This window comes from Mustela nivalis, assembly GCF_964662115.1.
Source record: "Mustela nivalis genome assembly, chromosome: 12".
NCBI classification, from domain to species: domain Eukaryota; kingdom Metazoa; phylum Chordata; class Mammalia; order Carnivora; family Mustelidae; genus Mustela; species Mustela nivalis.
Window position 1 is genome coordinate 40,618,425 of NC_139031.1, and position 17,265 is coordinate 40,635,689.

General features: G+C 36.6%; 1 protein-coding gene across 1 annotated transcript in view; it reads left to right on the plus strand.

The window, feature by feature from the left end:
* The window catches only part of HERPUD2 (HERPUD family member 2), a 31,109-nt gene extending 14,395 nt beyond the window's left edge, over positions 1-16,714 (plus strand). The window contains exons 4-9 of the mRNA XM_082693071.1: positions 73-186; positions 2,238-2,392; positions 11,294-11,416; positions 14,025-14,348; positions 15,047-15,164; positions 15,851-16,714. Of these exons, the coding sequence (XP_082549197.1) occupies positions 73-186; positions 2,238-2,392; positions 11,294-11,416; positions 14,025-14,348; positions 15,047-15,164; positions 15,851-16,012 (996 nt within the window). The 3' untranslated portion in view covers positions 16,013-16,714. The remainder of the gene's footprint in view (positions 1-72; positions 187-2,237; positions 2,393-11,293; positions 11,417-14,024; positions 14,349-15,046; positions 15,165-15,850) is intronic.
* Positions 16,715-17,265: the final 551 nt, after the last annotated feature.

Consider the following 17,265-nt stretch of genomic DNA (forward strand, 5'->3'; position numbering starts at 1 on the left):
GCTTAGTTACTGACTTTTTGAATTATACACTTTCCAGTACTACTCTTTCAATGTAATTTTCTTTAATTTTAGCAAGATGAGTATCATATGGTTCATCTAGTATGTACTTCTCGGACTCCTCCCAGTTCTCCAAAATCCAGCACCACTAGAGAAAGTCATGAAGCATTGGCATCCAGCAGCAGTTCTGTGAGTTTTCTGGGGAGGAGTAAATGTTGAAGTTTTCTGATTATCCTTGGAAGTGAAAAAACAGAACAATTGGAGCTTGTGGGTTGTGAGATTGTGTTTTGAACAGCTTGAGTTAGGCGTTTAAACTTTGTTTTTAGAGATCCAGTGCATAGTGTTATCCCTGGAAGCTTGAGTTATTTGCTATAGGGATTGAAGATCCAAACTTCAGGGGTTAAATCCTAAAATACCCAGAAAACAGAGTGATGATATGAATACATAGTTTAAAATCTAGGACTAGTAAAGTTTCACAAATATTAAAGGTATTTGTATTCAAGGTGGATTAAATTATTTAAGTTTTGAGTACGCTAAATCTTCTTGAAGTAGATTGCTTCGTCAAGAATTTTGTTTTTTTAAAATGACTGGATTTGGACATACATTCCAACTTCAGGAGGAAAAATTATTTCATCTGCTCAGTTCTTTCAGACTTGGGTATTCACTTTTCCCTTCTTATTTTTCCATCTGCCAGAATTGTTTTGGAAATTTTTAAAACGTTGAACTTTTCAACTTAGATATACTCATACAACTTTTAAAGACAAATTCTTTATGTTTAATTATTTTTGGTTTCCCATTAAAGTTTTATATGACACCTTTGGAGGTGAGAGAAAAGGATTGGATGAATGGAAGGTTGCTTTAAATCTCTTGGGCAAGGAACTTACATACTGCTAAGTATACTTACCTTCTTGACAAGAATGTAACCAAAACTTGAAGGAGGGGATGGATGGCCTGAGGTTATAACTAGTTGAAGGATCTTCCAGTAATTACTAGTTAACTGTTTCTTTAAGAAACTAGATCCTTTAGTTGCTTTATTTAATTAGTATGGGCTCAGTGGTAAGTATTTTCCAGCATGAACTATGAGAATTTAGCTTTCATTAAACTGAAGTTTGGTTTATCAGTAAAACCAAGGGTCTTTCTATGTTTCCTACCTTTCAATATGAAGAGACAAAACACTGGCCTAGGCACAGAGTTCAGGATATAGTCTTTGGACACATATATGTTGCTTCAGTTTTTGTTAAGAAGGATCCTTCCTGACTTGTCTCGTGATTCCTCAGCCATGATTTCATGTTGTTAGTATATATATATTCATTTTTTTTCAAGCTGTGTTATAAAAATCTGAGAAGTATTAAGGGAAGATTAAGTTGAATTATCCTTTTTTTATGGCTGAGAAATTTCAGTGGGATTTGAGAATGTCTTAAAAGTCTAGTCACTGAAAGTGTTATCTAATAAGGTCCCAAAAAAATTAGTTCTAGCAAAATTAGGCTGTGATGCCAAATGGCTATGCCTTTCTTCTGTTAATTTTTTAAAAAAATGACTAACATATTATGCTGTTCCATTTAATGAGAAATTTTGACAGAAAGGAAGCCTTTACCAGTTTAGGTCCCTAAGAATCAGACTCCCTGGACTGATTAGGTAGACACCTACTTGGTGTCTACTTTATGTGGAATAACCTCTTAAAGAAAGCTTTGTTAGTTTTGCAAAAGACTGCTCTTCCTGGCAGGCACTTTTTGCATAGCAGGAGTTAGGAAGATAGACATACCAAAAGACATCCAGTTAATAGGAAGGCAGTATAAGTAAAATATAATTTTAATGAAGTTGGAAAGATGTTAAAATGATATTCTGTCCAGCTATTTTATATTTCAAATGTAATTATGTTTTAAATTTATATAAAACACGTGACAAACTATTTTCAAACAGCAACAAATTGGGGTGGTCTTTAAGTCATTACATTTTTAAGGCTATTGAATCTGTGAGTTAATATCATCAGAACATGAAAATTTAAAAATCTTTATTGGTATCTTGTTCATTTTGTAAAAAAACGTATTTTTTATTTTCTGAGCTCTTAATCTCATCAGAATGAAAGTATCAGCCTGTTATGTTGAGCCCAAGATTCAAATCTGTATATTTCTAAAATTCATTTTTTGCAGTTCATAAATACGTTTTTACCACTGTGTCTCTAATCTCATATTGCAATGAATTAAATCTCCTTGAAGAAATAATTACATTTTTGTTTGTAGAGTTCAGATCAGTCAGGATCAACAACTCCATCATCCAGTCAAGAAACCTTGTCTTTAGCTGCCAGTTCTTCCTCAGAAGGATTGAGGCAACGTACCCTTCCACAAGCACAAACCGACCCAGCACAGAGTCATCAGTTCCCCTATGTAATGCAAGGGTGAGTGAAATCGTAGTTGGGCCTCTTAAAAATCTGTTACTCCTGATTTCAGGATAGTTTCTCTGCAATAATCAATGGAAATTTATTCAGATTATTCCTTATACATTTTGAGAAGTAGGGGGTTAAGTAGAGCAGTGCTTTTGAAAGCTGGCCATACCTCAGAATCATCTAGGGCAGTGCTTCTCAGCCTTTACTCTTTGTGCTAATCACCTGGGGATCTTGTTAAGCTGCAAGTCTGATGCAGTAAATCTGATGAGCCTGAGATTCTGCATTTCCAGCAAGTTCCCAGGTGCTGCTGATGCTTCTGATGCTTTGAGCACACTTCACATAGCAGGATTTAGGTAACTAAACAAATTCTTTTTTAGTCAGTTTCACAATGGATCTACTCAAATTTTCTGGGAAGCTCATGGGTGAGTGAGGATGTTCATGGAAGAGTATAAGGCTCAATAATCTGGTTTTAGAAAGTTCCACAGGTGTTTCTGATCAGCCAGACTTGGTAACAACTGTGATGTATTAAAAAGGATATGTTAACCATTGCATGTTATGTTAACCATCTGTGTTAGAGGAGTTTACCCAAGAGGCTTGATATGGCTATGTTATATTTAGCAATTAGGCAGTTCTAGGGGGAAGTGCAGCCAACAGCCATAGCACATCCTTCAGACAGCTCAAATAAGATCCTGGAGAATACGGTTTGGACCTGGGTTATGTTTGAAACCAAGGTATTTAACTGGGGTACTGTTGTTACTTTTGAAGTAAAGGAAACATGAGTAATATATTGGTAGTGAGATAGTTTTGTATTGCATAGCATGCTATGGTCCTGCAGTGTGTGGCAGTACTCCAGACCTATGATTGTGAGGCTGGAAATAAGGAAGTAGCTAGGACCGTAGAGTGGTAGAAGAGACATAACCAAGGAGTAGCCATTGATGGCTATGTTAAAAGGGATAGAATAAACATTAAGATACTTTTTACTTAGAGCTTTAGACAGTCCTTTTGTTTTTATATTGAATTATATTTGACATAAAACATTAGGTAATTAAGGTGTACAGAAAAACTCTATTCTTAATGTTGAAAAACAAAGGTGAGTACATAGCAAAATATAGGAAAACTCATTGTCTCCTATTTTTTGAATGTGAAGTTTTTTCTGTAAAAGTAAGTATTTAGGTAAGGCTGATGGTTGGCTTTTATGAGGCACCTATGAAACAGTTTTTGTTTTTACAAAATGATTACTGCATACCAAAACATAGTTATTTGTAAAAAGTAATGTTCACAGGGTTTACATTATGGAATAGTAGCTTAAAATATTTTCTGTCCTGTGACAATAATTCATTTCCTCTCTTTTTATTTTTTTTCAGAGTAAGACAGTTTCAGTTCCTTTCAATTTGTACAGTGATTTTATTTATTTTATTTGATGGTAGTGCTGGAAAGTGAGAGTATAATGTATATGATAAACCTAAAAGAATATGATTTTTAACTCTTTCAGTGTATTTACTTACACTGAATATATTTTGTAATACAACAAAGCTTATAAGTTGCAGGTCTTCATAATAATACCATAGATATCTTGGAAAAAGATGAATAATTTCTCTAAGATTAATAACTTCTCTAAAAGTTTCTCTTCTCTAATAATTTCATTTCATGAGATGAAAGCGTTCGGCTCTTAGCAATGTATTAAACAGATCAGAAAATTCAGAAATAGTGTTGATTTTGCCAAATGTGAGTATTAAGATGATGAACAGTAAAATCTTTAAAGATATTACAGCTTTACTTAGGGAATCTCTTACCAGATGAATGATGTTTGGTTTCAAATCAGGAAGGCGGTACAGCTTAGTGACAACAGATTCTTGAGTCAGGCTGCCTTGGTTTGAATCTATCTGCTGACGAGCTTGGGCAAGTCTTTTCCCTGCTTTGCTTCAGTTTGCTCATTATCTGGAGATTATAGTAGTTATCCTACAGGATTCCAATGTGGATTAAAAGAGTTCATGTATGTAAAGTGTTTAGTTTTGTGTTAGCAATTACTTACCAATTCATTCATATTTAGAAGAGAATGTTGTACATTGATTCAGCAAACAGACTTGAATGAATGAATGCCAGTACTAGGTGCTAGAAAATATTATTTGGGAAGAGTACTTTGTGATATACAAAGCAATTTACTGAAAGTTTAATAGATTATTCAGTTTAATAATGAATATAATTTAACTTAATCTCACAGGTATAATTTTTTACTAATGAAGACTTTAAATCTGTCTTTAAGTGATTTTAACATGGGCCTCAGCCTTAAATGTGCAAGAGCAATAATTTAGTGACCCTGATGAACTCACCAACAAAATAGAAGCTCTGCATTCCTTTTTCAAAATTCAGTACAGCTTACATTTAACTAATCACCTGTTTTTCACCATGTAGGTTAGTGTTCTCAGTATTTAGTGAGCTTGTTAAAACTGCTAAATCCTGTTCCCTTCTCCCCTGAGATTTTGAATGACTAGGTTTGGGGTGGTGCTCAGGAATTTGCCAACTTAATACTCTGGTAAATTCACTTTGAAAAATCCTGATACAGTGATTATTTGCCCATAGCTAGGTGTTGAGGAAATGTAAGAAGACCAAAGCAGTACATGTACATTACCACAGTGGCTTCCCATCATTTATAAATCTTGACTGACTCTTTTGGACTCAGTCTTTTGTCACATTTATTTACTTTAACTCCAAAAATTACTGTTTGGGTTATAGAATCCCCACTGTTTTGTATCTCGGATTTCCCCCCGTAATACTAACAAAACCTACTCATTGTACCCTTGCATATTGACTTTTTTTTTTTTTTTTAAGATTTTATTTATTTATTTGAGAGACAGAGAGAGCACAAGTAGGCAGAGCAGCAGGGAGAGGGAGAAGCGGGGTCTCCGCTGAACAGGGAGCCTGAAGCAGGGCTCCCAAGGACTCTGGGATCATGACCCCAGCCAAAGGCAGCCGCTTAATTGACCAAGCCACCCAGGTGCCCTGATTTTTTTTTTTTTTAAGTAAAAATTGTAAAAATTGTTGGGGTGCCTGACTGGGTTAGTCATTTAAGTGTCTGACTCTTGATGTCAGCTCAGGTCCTGATCTTAGGGTTGTGAGATGGAGCCCACAGTTGGGCTCTGTGCTGGGTATGGACACTGCTTAAGATTCTCTCTCCTTCCGCACCCCCCTCCAAAAGTAAAGATTGCTTATAGCTCATCACATAGAAGTAACTAATTATTTTTGTAATATCCTTTTACTCTTCTAAGTAAACTTTTTAAATAAAAATAATACTATTATATTTGGTAAACCTTTTTTAAAAATATAATTTAGTCAGGTCATATTTCCAGTTCAAATATAAATTTACCACATTTAACGTCTTGAGACACGTGGTACTCTGGATGAGTTCTTATATTTACACCAGTGTTTTTTAGACTTTTGTTCAATATTCATTTAGGGTGATTTAACTCTGGACTAGAATTGGAAGTGGGGATAAAGAACAGGGACAAAGACCATTAGAGGCAGTGCCCAAACAGCAAAATAAAAGCCCTGCTGCTAACCAGGAAGTTCAAAGATCAAGTATTATTATTATTTGAACATGAACATTCCCTTCCCACCACCCCAAGCATCTTATTGAAATACTCCCTCCACGTTTGTGTAGTTCTCGTTAGAGAAGATCTAAAAAGTACAAGTTTCTCAGTTTGAAGTTTCGGTAGTGCCTTAGTTTAACATCCTGGTTGGCTTCCCCTTGGTCGGCTTCTGTACTGATTTCTTGTTTGAAACAGCCTTTGGTTAGCACTTGCTAATCATACTCTTAGCATTCACCACCCAATTCAAAGCCCATTCTTTCCAGGGAGACTACTTTGATGCACACAGGACATTTTCTGTTCCTAGCATTATCTCTGTATGTCTCAACATCTGGTGTCCATTTATTTAAGAAAGTTTAAGGTTTTTCATTATGTGGATATGCCACTTTGCTCACTCTTCTATCGATGAAGAATGTCTTTAGTTAGTTGTACTACCTAATGACCTCAAAATCTCAGTGGTTTACAACAAAACACTTCATTTTCCTTGTTCATGAGTCTTGTTAGGCACTTGGGACAGCTCTGCTTCAGGCTATATTTAGGTTGAGTTCTGATCTGTTTCATGTTTCTCATTCTTTGGACCAGAAACTCCCTGGACAGGTTCTTTTTATGACAAATGACAGGATCATAAGAAGGGAAGCTAACCCCTGACCGCATTTACAGCCTCTGCATGTAAACATCATTCACTGATGTTCCCTTGGACAAAACAGGTCACATGGCCATGGTATTGCCAAGTTACCAGAGATGTGCCAGTAAATGCTTACAAACTGGCTTTTCCTGTGGGGAGGGCGAATAAACTGATTTGTGGCATTTGCTGATTTCTGTGGTATTTATACTTTCACCATGACTGATTTCAAGATACCAAGGGTTGGCTCACAAAATTCCTGAACTTGAGCAATTAGCTTTGTGAGTCAATATTAGCTGGCATAAGCCCACTTTGCCCTCTATATGCCAGACAGTATGCGTGTATAATCCTGTTATAGAAGAGTGAAGAATTGGGGCAATATTCTATCATAAATATTTGGGTTGTTTAATTTCTTCCCACTAAACCTCACGGCAATTAATACTTTTTTTTTTTTTGAGATTTTTTATTTATTTGACACAGAGAGAGAGAGAGAGCGCGCGAGCGAGTGCACAAGCAGGCAGAGAGGCAGGCAGCGAGAGAGGGGGAAGTAGGCTCCCTGCTGAGCAGAGAGCCCAGTGCGGGGCTCGATACCTGGACCCTGGGATCATGACCTGAGCTGAAGGCAGAGGCTTAACCCACTGAGCCACTGAGGTGCCCCTCAATATTCTTAAATACTCACATGTTAGCAGCTATTCTTTTAGGATAATTTGTAAGAAGGGAAATTCTTGGGTCAAAGTGTTTCTTAAGACTTTTTGAGACTCTTAAAGACTATTACAAAATTGCAGTAAAGAAAAGTTGTACCAGTTTATTCTCCCAATAACAGTTGTTAAGGTGTCTGATACCCTATACAAATGAGTACTTGCCAGTGTGATGAATTGTAATGTTCTTGTTTTAATTTGAGTCATGATAAAGAGACATTCTTTTTGCTTTGTTTTGTGAAATACTTATTTGTGGTGTGTTGCTGATTTTCATTTCTGACAGTTCTTCATTTAAAAGAATATTAGTAATACTTATAGAGCAGTAGCACAAGCTAGGCATTGTATTAAACATTTTTTTTTAAAGATTTTATTTATTTATTTGACAGACAGAGATCACAAGTAAGCAGAGAGGCAGGCAGAGAGAGAGAGAGGAGGAAGCAAGCTTCCTGCTGAGCAGAGAGCCCAACGTGGGGCTCGATCCCAGGACCCTGGGATCATGGCCCGAGCCGAAGGCAGAAGCTTTAACCCACTGAGCCACCCAGGCGCCCCATGTATTAAACATTTATACATGCTGTAATTCAGTGCTATACATTGACTTTAACATAAACTTTGTGGTCTAGGTACTATTTTCTCCCATTTTATAGACAAGAAGGGGGCTTAAAGGGTCTGAGCTTGCCTAAGTTCACAAACGTGGTCAGCAGCAGAACTAGAATTCAAATCCATATTTCACTTGAAAGTCTATGTTCTTAACAGTCTTGTTGAAGTGACCCTATTTTGTCATTTGTTTTAGTAGGTTGCCATTTGTTTTGACTTCATTTATAATGGTGTTTCTCTCCTCTCTGCCCTCCCATTTAAAACTTTATTTTAGTCAGATCTACTGATCAGATTTTAATTATTGGTGACTGAGTAAGCAAATCTGTTTCTTTGAGAACCTTGTGACTTTCTTCAATAAAAGTTTACCTTGTAATGTGTTATGTGCTGGACACTGAAGACAGGAAGATGAATTACGTACTTGCCCTCAATGGAAATAGGTCAGAGAGACAAATTAACCACCTGCTGATGTGCTATCATGGTCTTGAAAAAAATTTTGTAGGAGCCTGGACAAGGAAGTGACTGTCTCTGCTTGGAGGAGCGGGAAGGGCTTCATAGGTGCTAATGTTTGAGCTGATTGTAAGGGGCGTTCAGCAGGTAGAACAAAGCAAGTGTGGAAAGTCTTGAGAAGGCATATTCTGGGAGCAAGGTGGGGATTTCCTGCAGTTGCTGCATCTTCCTATGGAGTAGTAAGGGAGATGGGACTGACTTCACAGGTTATTTGGGAAAGAATTTGTTCTTGAATTTTGAAGTTTCCGGTTCCTTTTATCTTCTCTTGTTTATAATTCTTAACTTTATTTTTTTTTAAATTCTATTTTATTTTTTTTCAGTGTTCCAAGATTCATTGTTTATGCACCACACCCAGTGCTCCATGCAATACGTGCCCTCCTTAATACGCACCACCGGTGTCACCCATCCCTCCACCCACCTCCCTTCCCAAACCCTCAGTTTGTTTCTCAAGACCTCAGTGTCTCATGGTTCATCTCCCTCTCTGATTTACCCCACTTCACTTTTCCTTTCCTTCTCCTAATGTCCTCCATATTATTCCTTAACTTTAAAAAACGTAGTAATGGGTGTCTTTTGGTAGAGCTCTCAAGTACTGGTTTGTGAATGACAGTCTTTCAAGTTCTTGGTTTTTGTCATGATCTCTGTTGTACTCAACCATTCCATGTGTTTCTGTGAATTTCCCTCACCCCTTTTTTTCTGTTGTTTAGTTTTATCAAATAGTACTATCTGGTGTAGTCTGTCTGAAAAGGAAAAAAAAAAAGCTGTTAGCCCTTGTGCCATGAAACGATTTCCTCCCACAGGTATATCACAGCAGTTTCCTCACCAAGTTTGCTTATACTTTTTAAACATTCACAAGTACAGAAAATATTACAACGAACCCCCATTTACCTGACAGTTTTAATAACTGTTAACCATTCTTTATTCCCTCTTATTCCTCTTTTTTTTCTTGGGCTGAAGTATTTTCAAGGCAAAACCCAGCTACCCTCTCATTTCATCTGTGAATACTGGGTGTCTGTGACAGATATGGACTATAAGAAAATCTTAATCAAAATACCTGTAGAATACTCAGAAGTTCTTTAATATCATCAAATCCCCTATTTGTATTCAGTTTTTCCTGATTATCTCAAATGTCTTTTTATAGTTGTCTTGGTTGAATCAGTATTCAGAGAGGTTGATATTACATTTGGTTGATGTTTCTTTTCGTTGTGTTTTAAAGATTTTATTTATTTATTTGACAGACAGAGATCACAAGTAGGCGGAGAGGCAGGCAGAGAGAGAGAGGAGAAAGCAGGCTCCCCACCCAGTGGGGAGCCTGATGCGGGGCTCGATCCCAGGACCCTGGGATCATGATCTGAGCTGAAGGCAGAGGCTTTAACCCACTGAGCCACCCAGGTGCCCCTTGGTTGATGTTTCTTTTTTTTTTTTTTTAAAGATTTTTTATTTATTCATGTAACAGAGAAAGAGATCACAAGTAGGCAGAGAGGTAGGCAGAGGAAGAGGGGGGAGCAGACTCCTTACTGTGCAGAGAGCTCGATGTGGGGCTCGATCCCAGGACCCTGAGATCATGACCCGAGCCAAAGGCAGAGGCTTAACCCACTGAGCCACCCAGGCGCCCCTTGGTTGATGTTTCTTAAAGCTCTTCTAATCCTTTACTCCTTTCTCCCCCTCGTTTTTTTTTTTTTTAGATGGATTTTCATAGTATTTATTTTTTATTTTATAGCTAATAGCTGCTATGTTTTAACAATATTGCTAAAACAAAATACCATTTGAGTAGGGCAGAGATGTGAAATTTTCCCCCATATTTTGTATTTCTTTAAGTTAATTCTCAGACGCAGAATTACTTGGGAAGTTGGGTAAAAGTCAACATTTTTAAAGGTATTTAATTTTGTAAAATCATTTTTTAAAGCCTTATTCCAGTCATTCTGTTAGCAGTGAAGTCAATTATTGCCAATTGTATGTACATTAATAGTCTTTTGAATATCATGTTAAAAATTCATGAATTTAGTAATGATTCTTGTCTCATTCTGGTTAGACCTAGGTTCTATCAGCTAAAGATAAAATTCAACTAATATGAAGAAAAGGAAAGTTAGCAAATAATGCAAATTCTGCATTTACTCACATGTTTATCCCTGTAGTTGTCTTAATATATGTGAATTTCTACAAATCTCACATTACACACTCTGGAATTTATTCTGATTTAGGCATAGGGGACAATAAAAATAAAAATAGCTACATTTATTGAGTACAGACTAACAATCTTATGAGGGAGAGTCTGTTATTAGCCCCATTTTTGAGGTGAGGAAACTGAGTCATAGAGATCTTAAATGTGCCTTCCACAACTTTTATTGAGTTAATAGACATTTAACTTACTTTAAGGATACATGAATACATATGTTCTGCCAATCTTGTTTTTTTAACTAAAAAAATATAGATTTTTATAATGCTTTTTATTTTATAGCTAATAGATGCTATGTTTTTAATAATATTACTAACATACAATATCATTTTGATAGGTTCCCCATTCCTCAAAATATTTTGTTGTGAAGTTTATTTTAGGGCTTTTGGTTCTTAAGGAGAGTGTACTTAAAATGTAATTAAAAGCATTTTGGCCTTTTCTGCTGAAATGAAAAGATAGCAAAATGATCAAGCTTGCCACACATTTTGTGGGTGATTTGCTTTATTTTCTTATTAAGATTAGGCTGTAATGTTAGTTATTCTATATATTTGGGAGCCTGGGTCATCTTCTGTGAGCCATAATCTTATTTGAAGAATGTTGAAAATAAGTATTTCTCTTTTCACTATGACTTAGTGTATTTTGTCACAGGTGGCTTATACTTAAGAAATGAAAATTCCGAGAAATGCTTTCAACTTCTAGAACATGGAAAGACATTTCTTTATTTTTGTATTGCAGAAATGTGGACAACCAACTTCCTGGGCAAGCCATTCCAGCTGGGTTCCCAGTGTATCCTGCTTTCAGCCCCTTACAGATGCTGTGGTGGCAACAGCTGTATGCTCATCAGTATTACATGCAGTAGTAAGTTAGTTTGAGTTCGGGTTTTTTGCTTAGTGTGCTATTTGCTTTATTTTCTTTCTCAGCCTAGGTAAGTTGATTTGGGCTTTCATTTACTGATGTATTTTATTGGTTCTTAAAAATTACTGTGAATGAATTTGCCAACATTTCAAAAGATACTTCCTTTTAAATTATTTGGCTTAAGAGAGAAGGGTTCACATCCAGTTCACATCAGCTAAACCCATTCTATGTTTCTACCTCTTTCCCCTAATTACATTTAGCAGCCTTGAGATGCTTTCTTTAATATAACATTTTATCTACTTAAGAGGAGAAAACTGAGGGAAGTTTCACTGGAAGGCAGCAAATCTCCATGAAGAGATAGGACGCTCAATGAAAAGGAATCCTGTGTCAGGGAGATTCGTGTTGACATAAGGCTAATAATATGCTTTCTGGACTATCAGCATTTTCACAAGTTTTGCTTCTGGTCAGCATGTGTCTTAGCACTGAGCACAGCTTCTCAGCCTTCACTCTTCTGGACTCCATGCGTTCATTTAACATTTCTAGCTTCTCTTTACTGTTCTCTTGTTTCTATGATTTTGCTATCCTCTTGATTGTTTCTGTTTTTCTGATCACTCATCTTGTGTCCTTGATGGCCTATTTTTTTCCTTCTTCTAAATGGTAACATTGCTTGTTTAGTTAGAAAAATATCAGTGTACTTGCCATGTACCTCAGGACAGTCTGGTAAGGAAGACAGGAAGGTAAGGAAGTCAGTCCTGTGCCAGTCCTCTTGGACTACTTACTTCTGTGGCTTCGTCACTAGCTTTCTGTGGATGACCCCTATTCTTTATCTCCTGTGCTTCATCCCAGTTGCTGGGAGATTTCTGTAGGGAAATTTGCTTTTCCTCTAAATTCAGGCTGTCTCAAATTTGACACCACCATCCTCTTAAATGTGTTCTCCTTCCTGACTTCTTCTTCAGTGACACAGTCTCTTCTTATTCATTCTCCAGGCTTTTAACTTTAATCAGCTTTGACTCTGCCTTCAGTGATCCCTAAACCCAACAGTTTACCAAGATGAGTTAATATGTTGTTTCTAACTTTTGTTTTTCCCCTAGACCTTACTTTCAATATTTTGCCCAAATCTTTTCTCAGTTTGGATTTACTTTACTGCAACTGTTCTTTCTCCTTTCAGACTCTTCATTATATTTCATCCTGCTGCTGCCCGGTTAATGTGCTTAATACAACATTGAGCCAGTCATTCTCCATCCTCCCAAATACGGTTCCCTTGCCCACAGTGTGAAGTCTGCATCCTTAACCTTACTGCAGACCTTACCCCATAAAGCTGATGTGCTCCAGGAACCTTGTATCCTCATGTTCTCTTGCATGATCCCTTGGCTGCAGACTGGCTATTTGTACCTTACCTATTGCTGTGGTAAAAGCTACCATTGGACTGACTGCTTTGTGCTTATATTCTGCCAGATCCTGGATGCTTTACACCCCTTGTCTTATTTATAATCTCTTGAGAACTGTGTAAGATAAGGTAGGGCTTATTGTAGCTTGCTACTGAATCATACAATATTTGTACATTATTTTTATTATTTATTATTATTATTTTTCTGAGCCTCAAGTTCTCTTCTTTAGTGAAATAAGTCACCTATGAATCAGAATATCTGTGAGGTAGAAAGTGTTTTGGAAACTAAAAAGCTCTCCCTACAGATATAAGGTATTAGCTTACTGAATTAAATAGGCCAGGAAACTACTGTTTTATTTTGCTATCTTGATTTTTTAACGTTTAATTGTAGAAAAATTTCAGCATGTGAAAAGATAGAAGAGTGAAATGAATCCCTGTATACTTATCACCCAGCCTCAACATTTATCAAATCATGGCATTCTTGTTCTAGAACTTGTCCTTCCTGTGCTGGATAATTTAAAGGAAATCCCAGATATATTACCATTTTACTGAGAGCCTCGTATGGGAAAATTTATTCTTTCAAGCAGTCAAATTATAAGCAAACTTCAGGGTCACAAGTATTCATTGGTGTATGAATACCTATTCCAGGGTTCCCAGGTGAAGTTCCCAAAAGTCAGGATTTGGGTTGAGGGGTTGTTATCTGAGATCTGGTTAATATCTTAAAACATAAATACAAATCATTTATCACTAACAATGGCCACACAGGGTAATGATCACTGTACATATTTAGACATATTTTTCAAAACATGGCTCTAAAGGAGAGGGTGCCGTGATAGTCATCCGATGTAGAAAAACAAAAGGGGCCATTAGTGAAAAGATTTGGAAAAAGATTCGGTCATTACCATATAAAGTAATTTAATGAAAAACAGGAAAGATAATGATTACCATGGCCTTCTTTCTCTTCCACCTCTCCCCTGCCATCTTAGACTGTAAGGCTAAGAGAGCATCCTTTCCTGAGCTACTCACTCCTACCATCAGTCTTGGCTCCACTTTTCCACTGGAATTCATGCTTACCTAAGAAATGTGGTACTGGAGTTGTGGTATTCCATATTAGGTTTATGAAAAAATACACATGATTCCCCAAGAACATTTTGCAAAATAAAAGAGAGTATGATATAGTTTTTTTTTTTTTCTTTTTAATATTTATTTTGGTGAATATTTCAGCCAAGCTGCAGTTTCAGCTCAGGCCACATCAAATGCCAACCCAACCCAGCCTGCTGCTTCACAGCCTCTAAATCTGGCACATGTTCCTGGCGAAGAACCCCCACCAGCTCCAAACCTAGTGGCCCAAGAAAATCGACCCATGAATGAGAATGTTCAAATGAATGCACAGGGAGGTCCAGTGCTAAATGAAGAAGACTTCAACCGAGACTGGCTAGACTGGATGTACACGTTCTCACGAGCCGCAATTCTCCTTAGCATTGTATACTTCTATTCTTCTTTTAGTCGGTTTATCATGGTAATGGGAGCCATGCTACTGGTTTACTTGTGAGTGATGCTTGTTAACTTCTTGTGCTTTCTTTTAATTACTTTCTAAAACTGTTGACAGAATTTGGCATGCAGTATTCTGTCATGACTCTTGAGTGAAGGAATAGGAGTTTTGGACTCCAGAGTAAGAGTAAGAATAAGAACGTTTATCAGAACTATCTCCAAGCAGATTTTTCTTTTACGGTCTTTCATAAAAATTAATTCATTTAGACATGCTCTATCAATTATTTAGAACTTGAAGTGTCTGATGCACTATTGCATAAGGATAGTCTTTTTTAGTTAAAGTTATCAGTAAGAAGACCTATAGGAATAAGTCAGACTTTTTTTCCTAAGTAGACTTTTTCTTGCCCCCCTTTATTCCAAGAGGCAAAGAAATAATGTAGTTGAATTTCATTTTGAAAAATATTGGGAAAGATGTTACGACTCTCAGTATGTTAGGACATTAAGACAGCTAAGTTCATTGTTAAGATATCTGACATGGAACCAGCAAAGTCCATGATAGATTTTTAGACTTAAGTTGATTCCTGTTTTGCTCTCATTGCTTTGAGAGGAGCAGTTCTTGGTCCAAAGTAGGAAATTTGGTCTTTTTATCTATTATAGTAGAAATAATTTTTCTTTTGTAGGACACTAATGTTTTACAGCATTACAAATAAAAACAGTTGCAACTTCTTTCCTTTTCTCTTTATTTTACTGAACAGACACCAAGCTGGATGGTTTCCTTTTAGGCAAGAAGGAGGTCAGCAACAGGCTCCCAACAATAATGCTGAAGTTAACAATGATGGGCAAAACGCAAACAACCTAGAACTTGAAGAAATGGTATGCTAATGAGGCTCTCGTATACTTCAAATATAGATGTTCCTCAGCAGTGTAAGAAACCAACATGATAAAAAAATCTTGGGGCATTCCATAAGTTTTTGTGGAATAGCATGGGAATAAACATATAAAATTGTATGATTTTTTTCTGGGAGAACTTAGAATATAATACTGAATCAGTCATATATTCAAATTAAGTAGGGGGTGCCTGAGTGGCTCAGGTGGTTAAGCATCCAACTCTTGATTTTGGCCCACATCCTGATCCACGGGTTGTGAGATAGATCCCTGTTTTGGGCTGTGCATTCAGCAGGGAGGCTGCTTAAGATTCTCTCTCCCTCTCCCTCTGCTCCTCCCCCATGCTTGCTTGCTCTCTCTCTCAAACAAACAAAACCCAAAAAAGAGTTAAGCAGGAAGAATTAGCATTATTCTTACTGAAAATAGCCTAGAAAGAAAATTATGCACACCATGAGAATTTGATTAAATTGGCAGTTATCCCTTTGAACTTGAACACTGAGGAATTTATCAATTTTGGATTTAACAAAGATTTCTAATAACCAGATATGTCCCACTTCCTTATTACATGCTCATATTCCTTTTCTGTAGGGAAGGATTTAATTCTTTCTTTTTCTGTCATGAGTTAATACTAACTTCAAATCCCTTAGGAGAATGTTTCTTGTTTTGTTTGAAAGGAGCGTCTTATGGATGATGGGCTTGAAGATGAGAGTGGAGAAGATGCAGGTGAAGACGCCAGTGCAGTTCAAAGGCCTGGATTAATGGCATCAGCTTGGTCTTTTATCACCACCTTCTTTACTTCACTGATACCAGAGGGGCCTCCCCAGGTTGCCAATTAGACCTGAAAAACTGTGCCAGCTACAAAGGAGGGTCTGACTTTAGGGAAGGGTTTTAAATAACAGTGCAATTTCAAAAAAATTTATTACTTTCTTTTCATCATCATGTACAGAGGTGTTTTTTTTCTTTAAGCTTCTCATGCATATGAATATTTTAAGCACAAATGGACTACTAAATGTGTGATTTCTTTTTTAAGATCCTAACAAAACATAGTATAACAATGTTGGTCTTCCAGGTTTTGTTAATTTCAATTATGTATATTATATCAAGGCAGATCTATTTGTGTGTCTTATTTCTTTAAAGAGCTGCTTCACATGTAAATGTCTAGCCAATGGCCCAGCCCTTCAGTGTATAATTTGAATAAATATATCTATTTTCTGTGAATTATCCTGAAAGTTTTAAACAGAATGACCTCATAGTTTTTAATAAAGAATATTATTTACCTAAAATGTGCTAGCAGCATCTTGCCCAGCCATAAAGCAATAAACTTCTCAATAATCTTAATTTTGACATTTGGATAAATAATGGAAACTTTCTATTTTAAGGGCATGTATCCCATCAATTGGAATTAGTACCTTAAAAAAAAGGCAGCTCTTCAATGGAATTAATAGTGATATAAATGTTTGATACAGGCAGTACTTTTATAAAATATGCTGGAAATTGCTCCCTGTAATTTTTTAAAATAAAAGGTCAATTATGGTAAACTGTCTTATGGGATATTTGTTTGGACCCTTCACTAATATACCCATTACATGTAAAAATCTATGTAAATTTCAGTAGTTGTTGGGAAAAGTTGCTGAAGTCTTCCAGGTCATTTTCACCTCTTTGTGTTCCAGATGGATATCTCTTAGTTCTTAGTCGGAAACCCTGATAGTCTATTTAAAAAGCCCTGTGAAAGCCAATTCAGTATTTCATACAAAAGGAATAAGTTTCTCATAGGGTAGCTAAAAATTAAAATTGGACATGAGAGACTATGGACTCTGAAAAACAACCTGAGGGTTTTGAAGGGGCGGGGGGTGGGAGGTTGGGGGAGCCAGGTGGTGGGTATTACGGAGGGCACAGGTTGCATGGAGCACTGGGTGTGGTGCAAAAACAATGAAATCTGTTACGCTGAAAAGAAAAATATTAAAATTGGACAAATGAGGGTGGGAGAACTTAGTGTGCAAGAACTTCACTCACATGAAATGTATTATAAAGTTATATGTGGTACTGGTCTGGTAATATATGATTAGATAAGAGAACAAAATAGAAAATT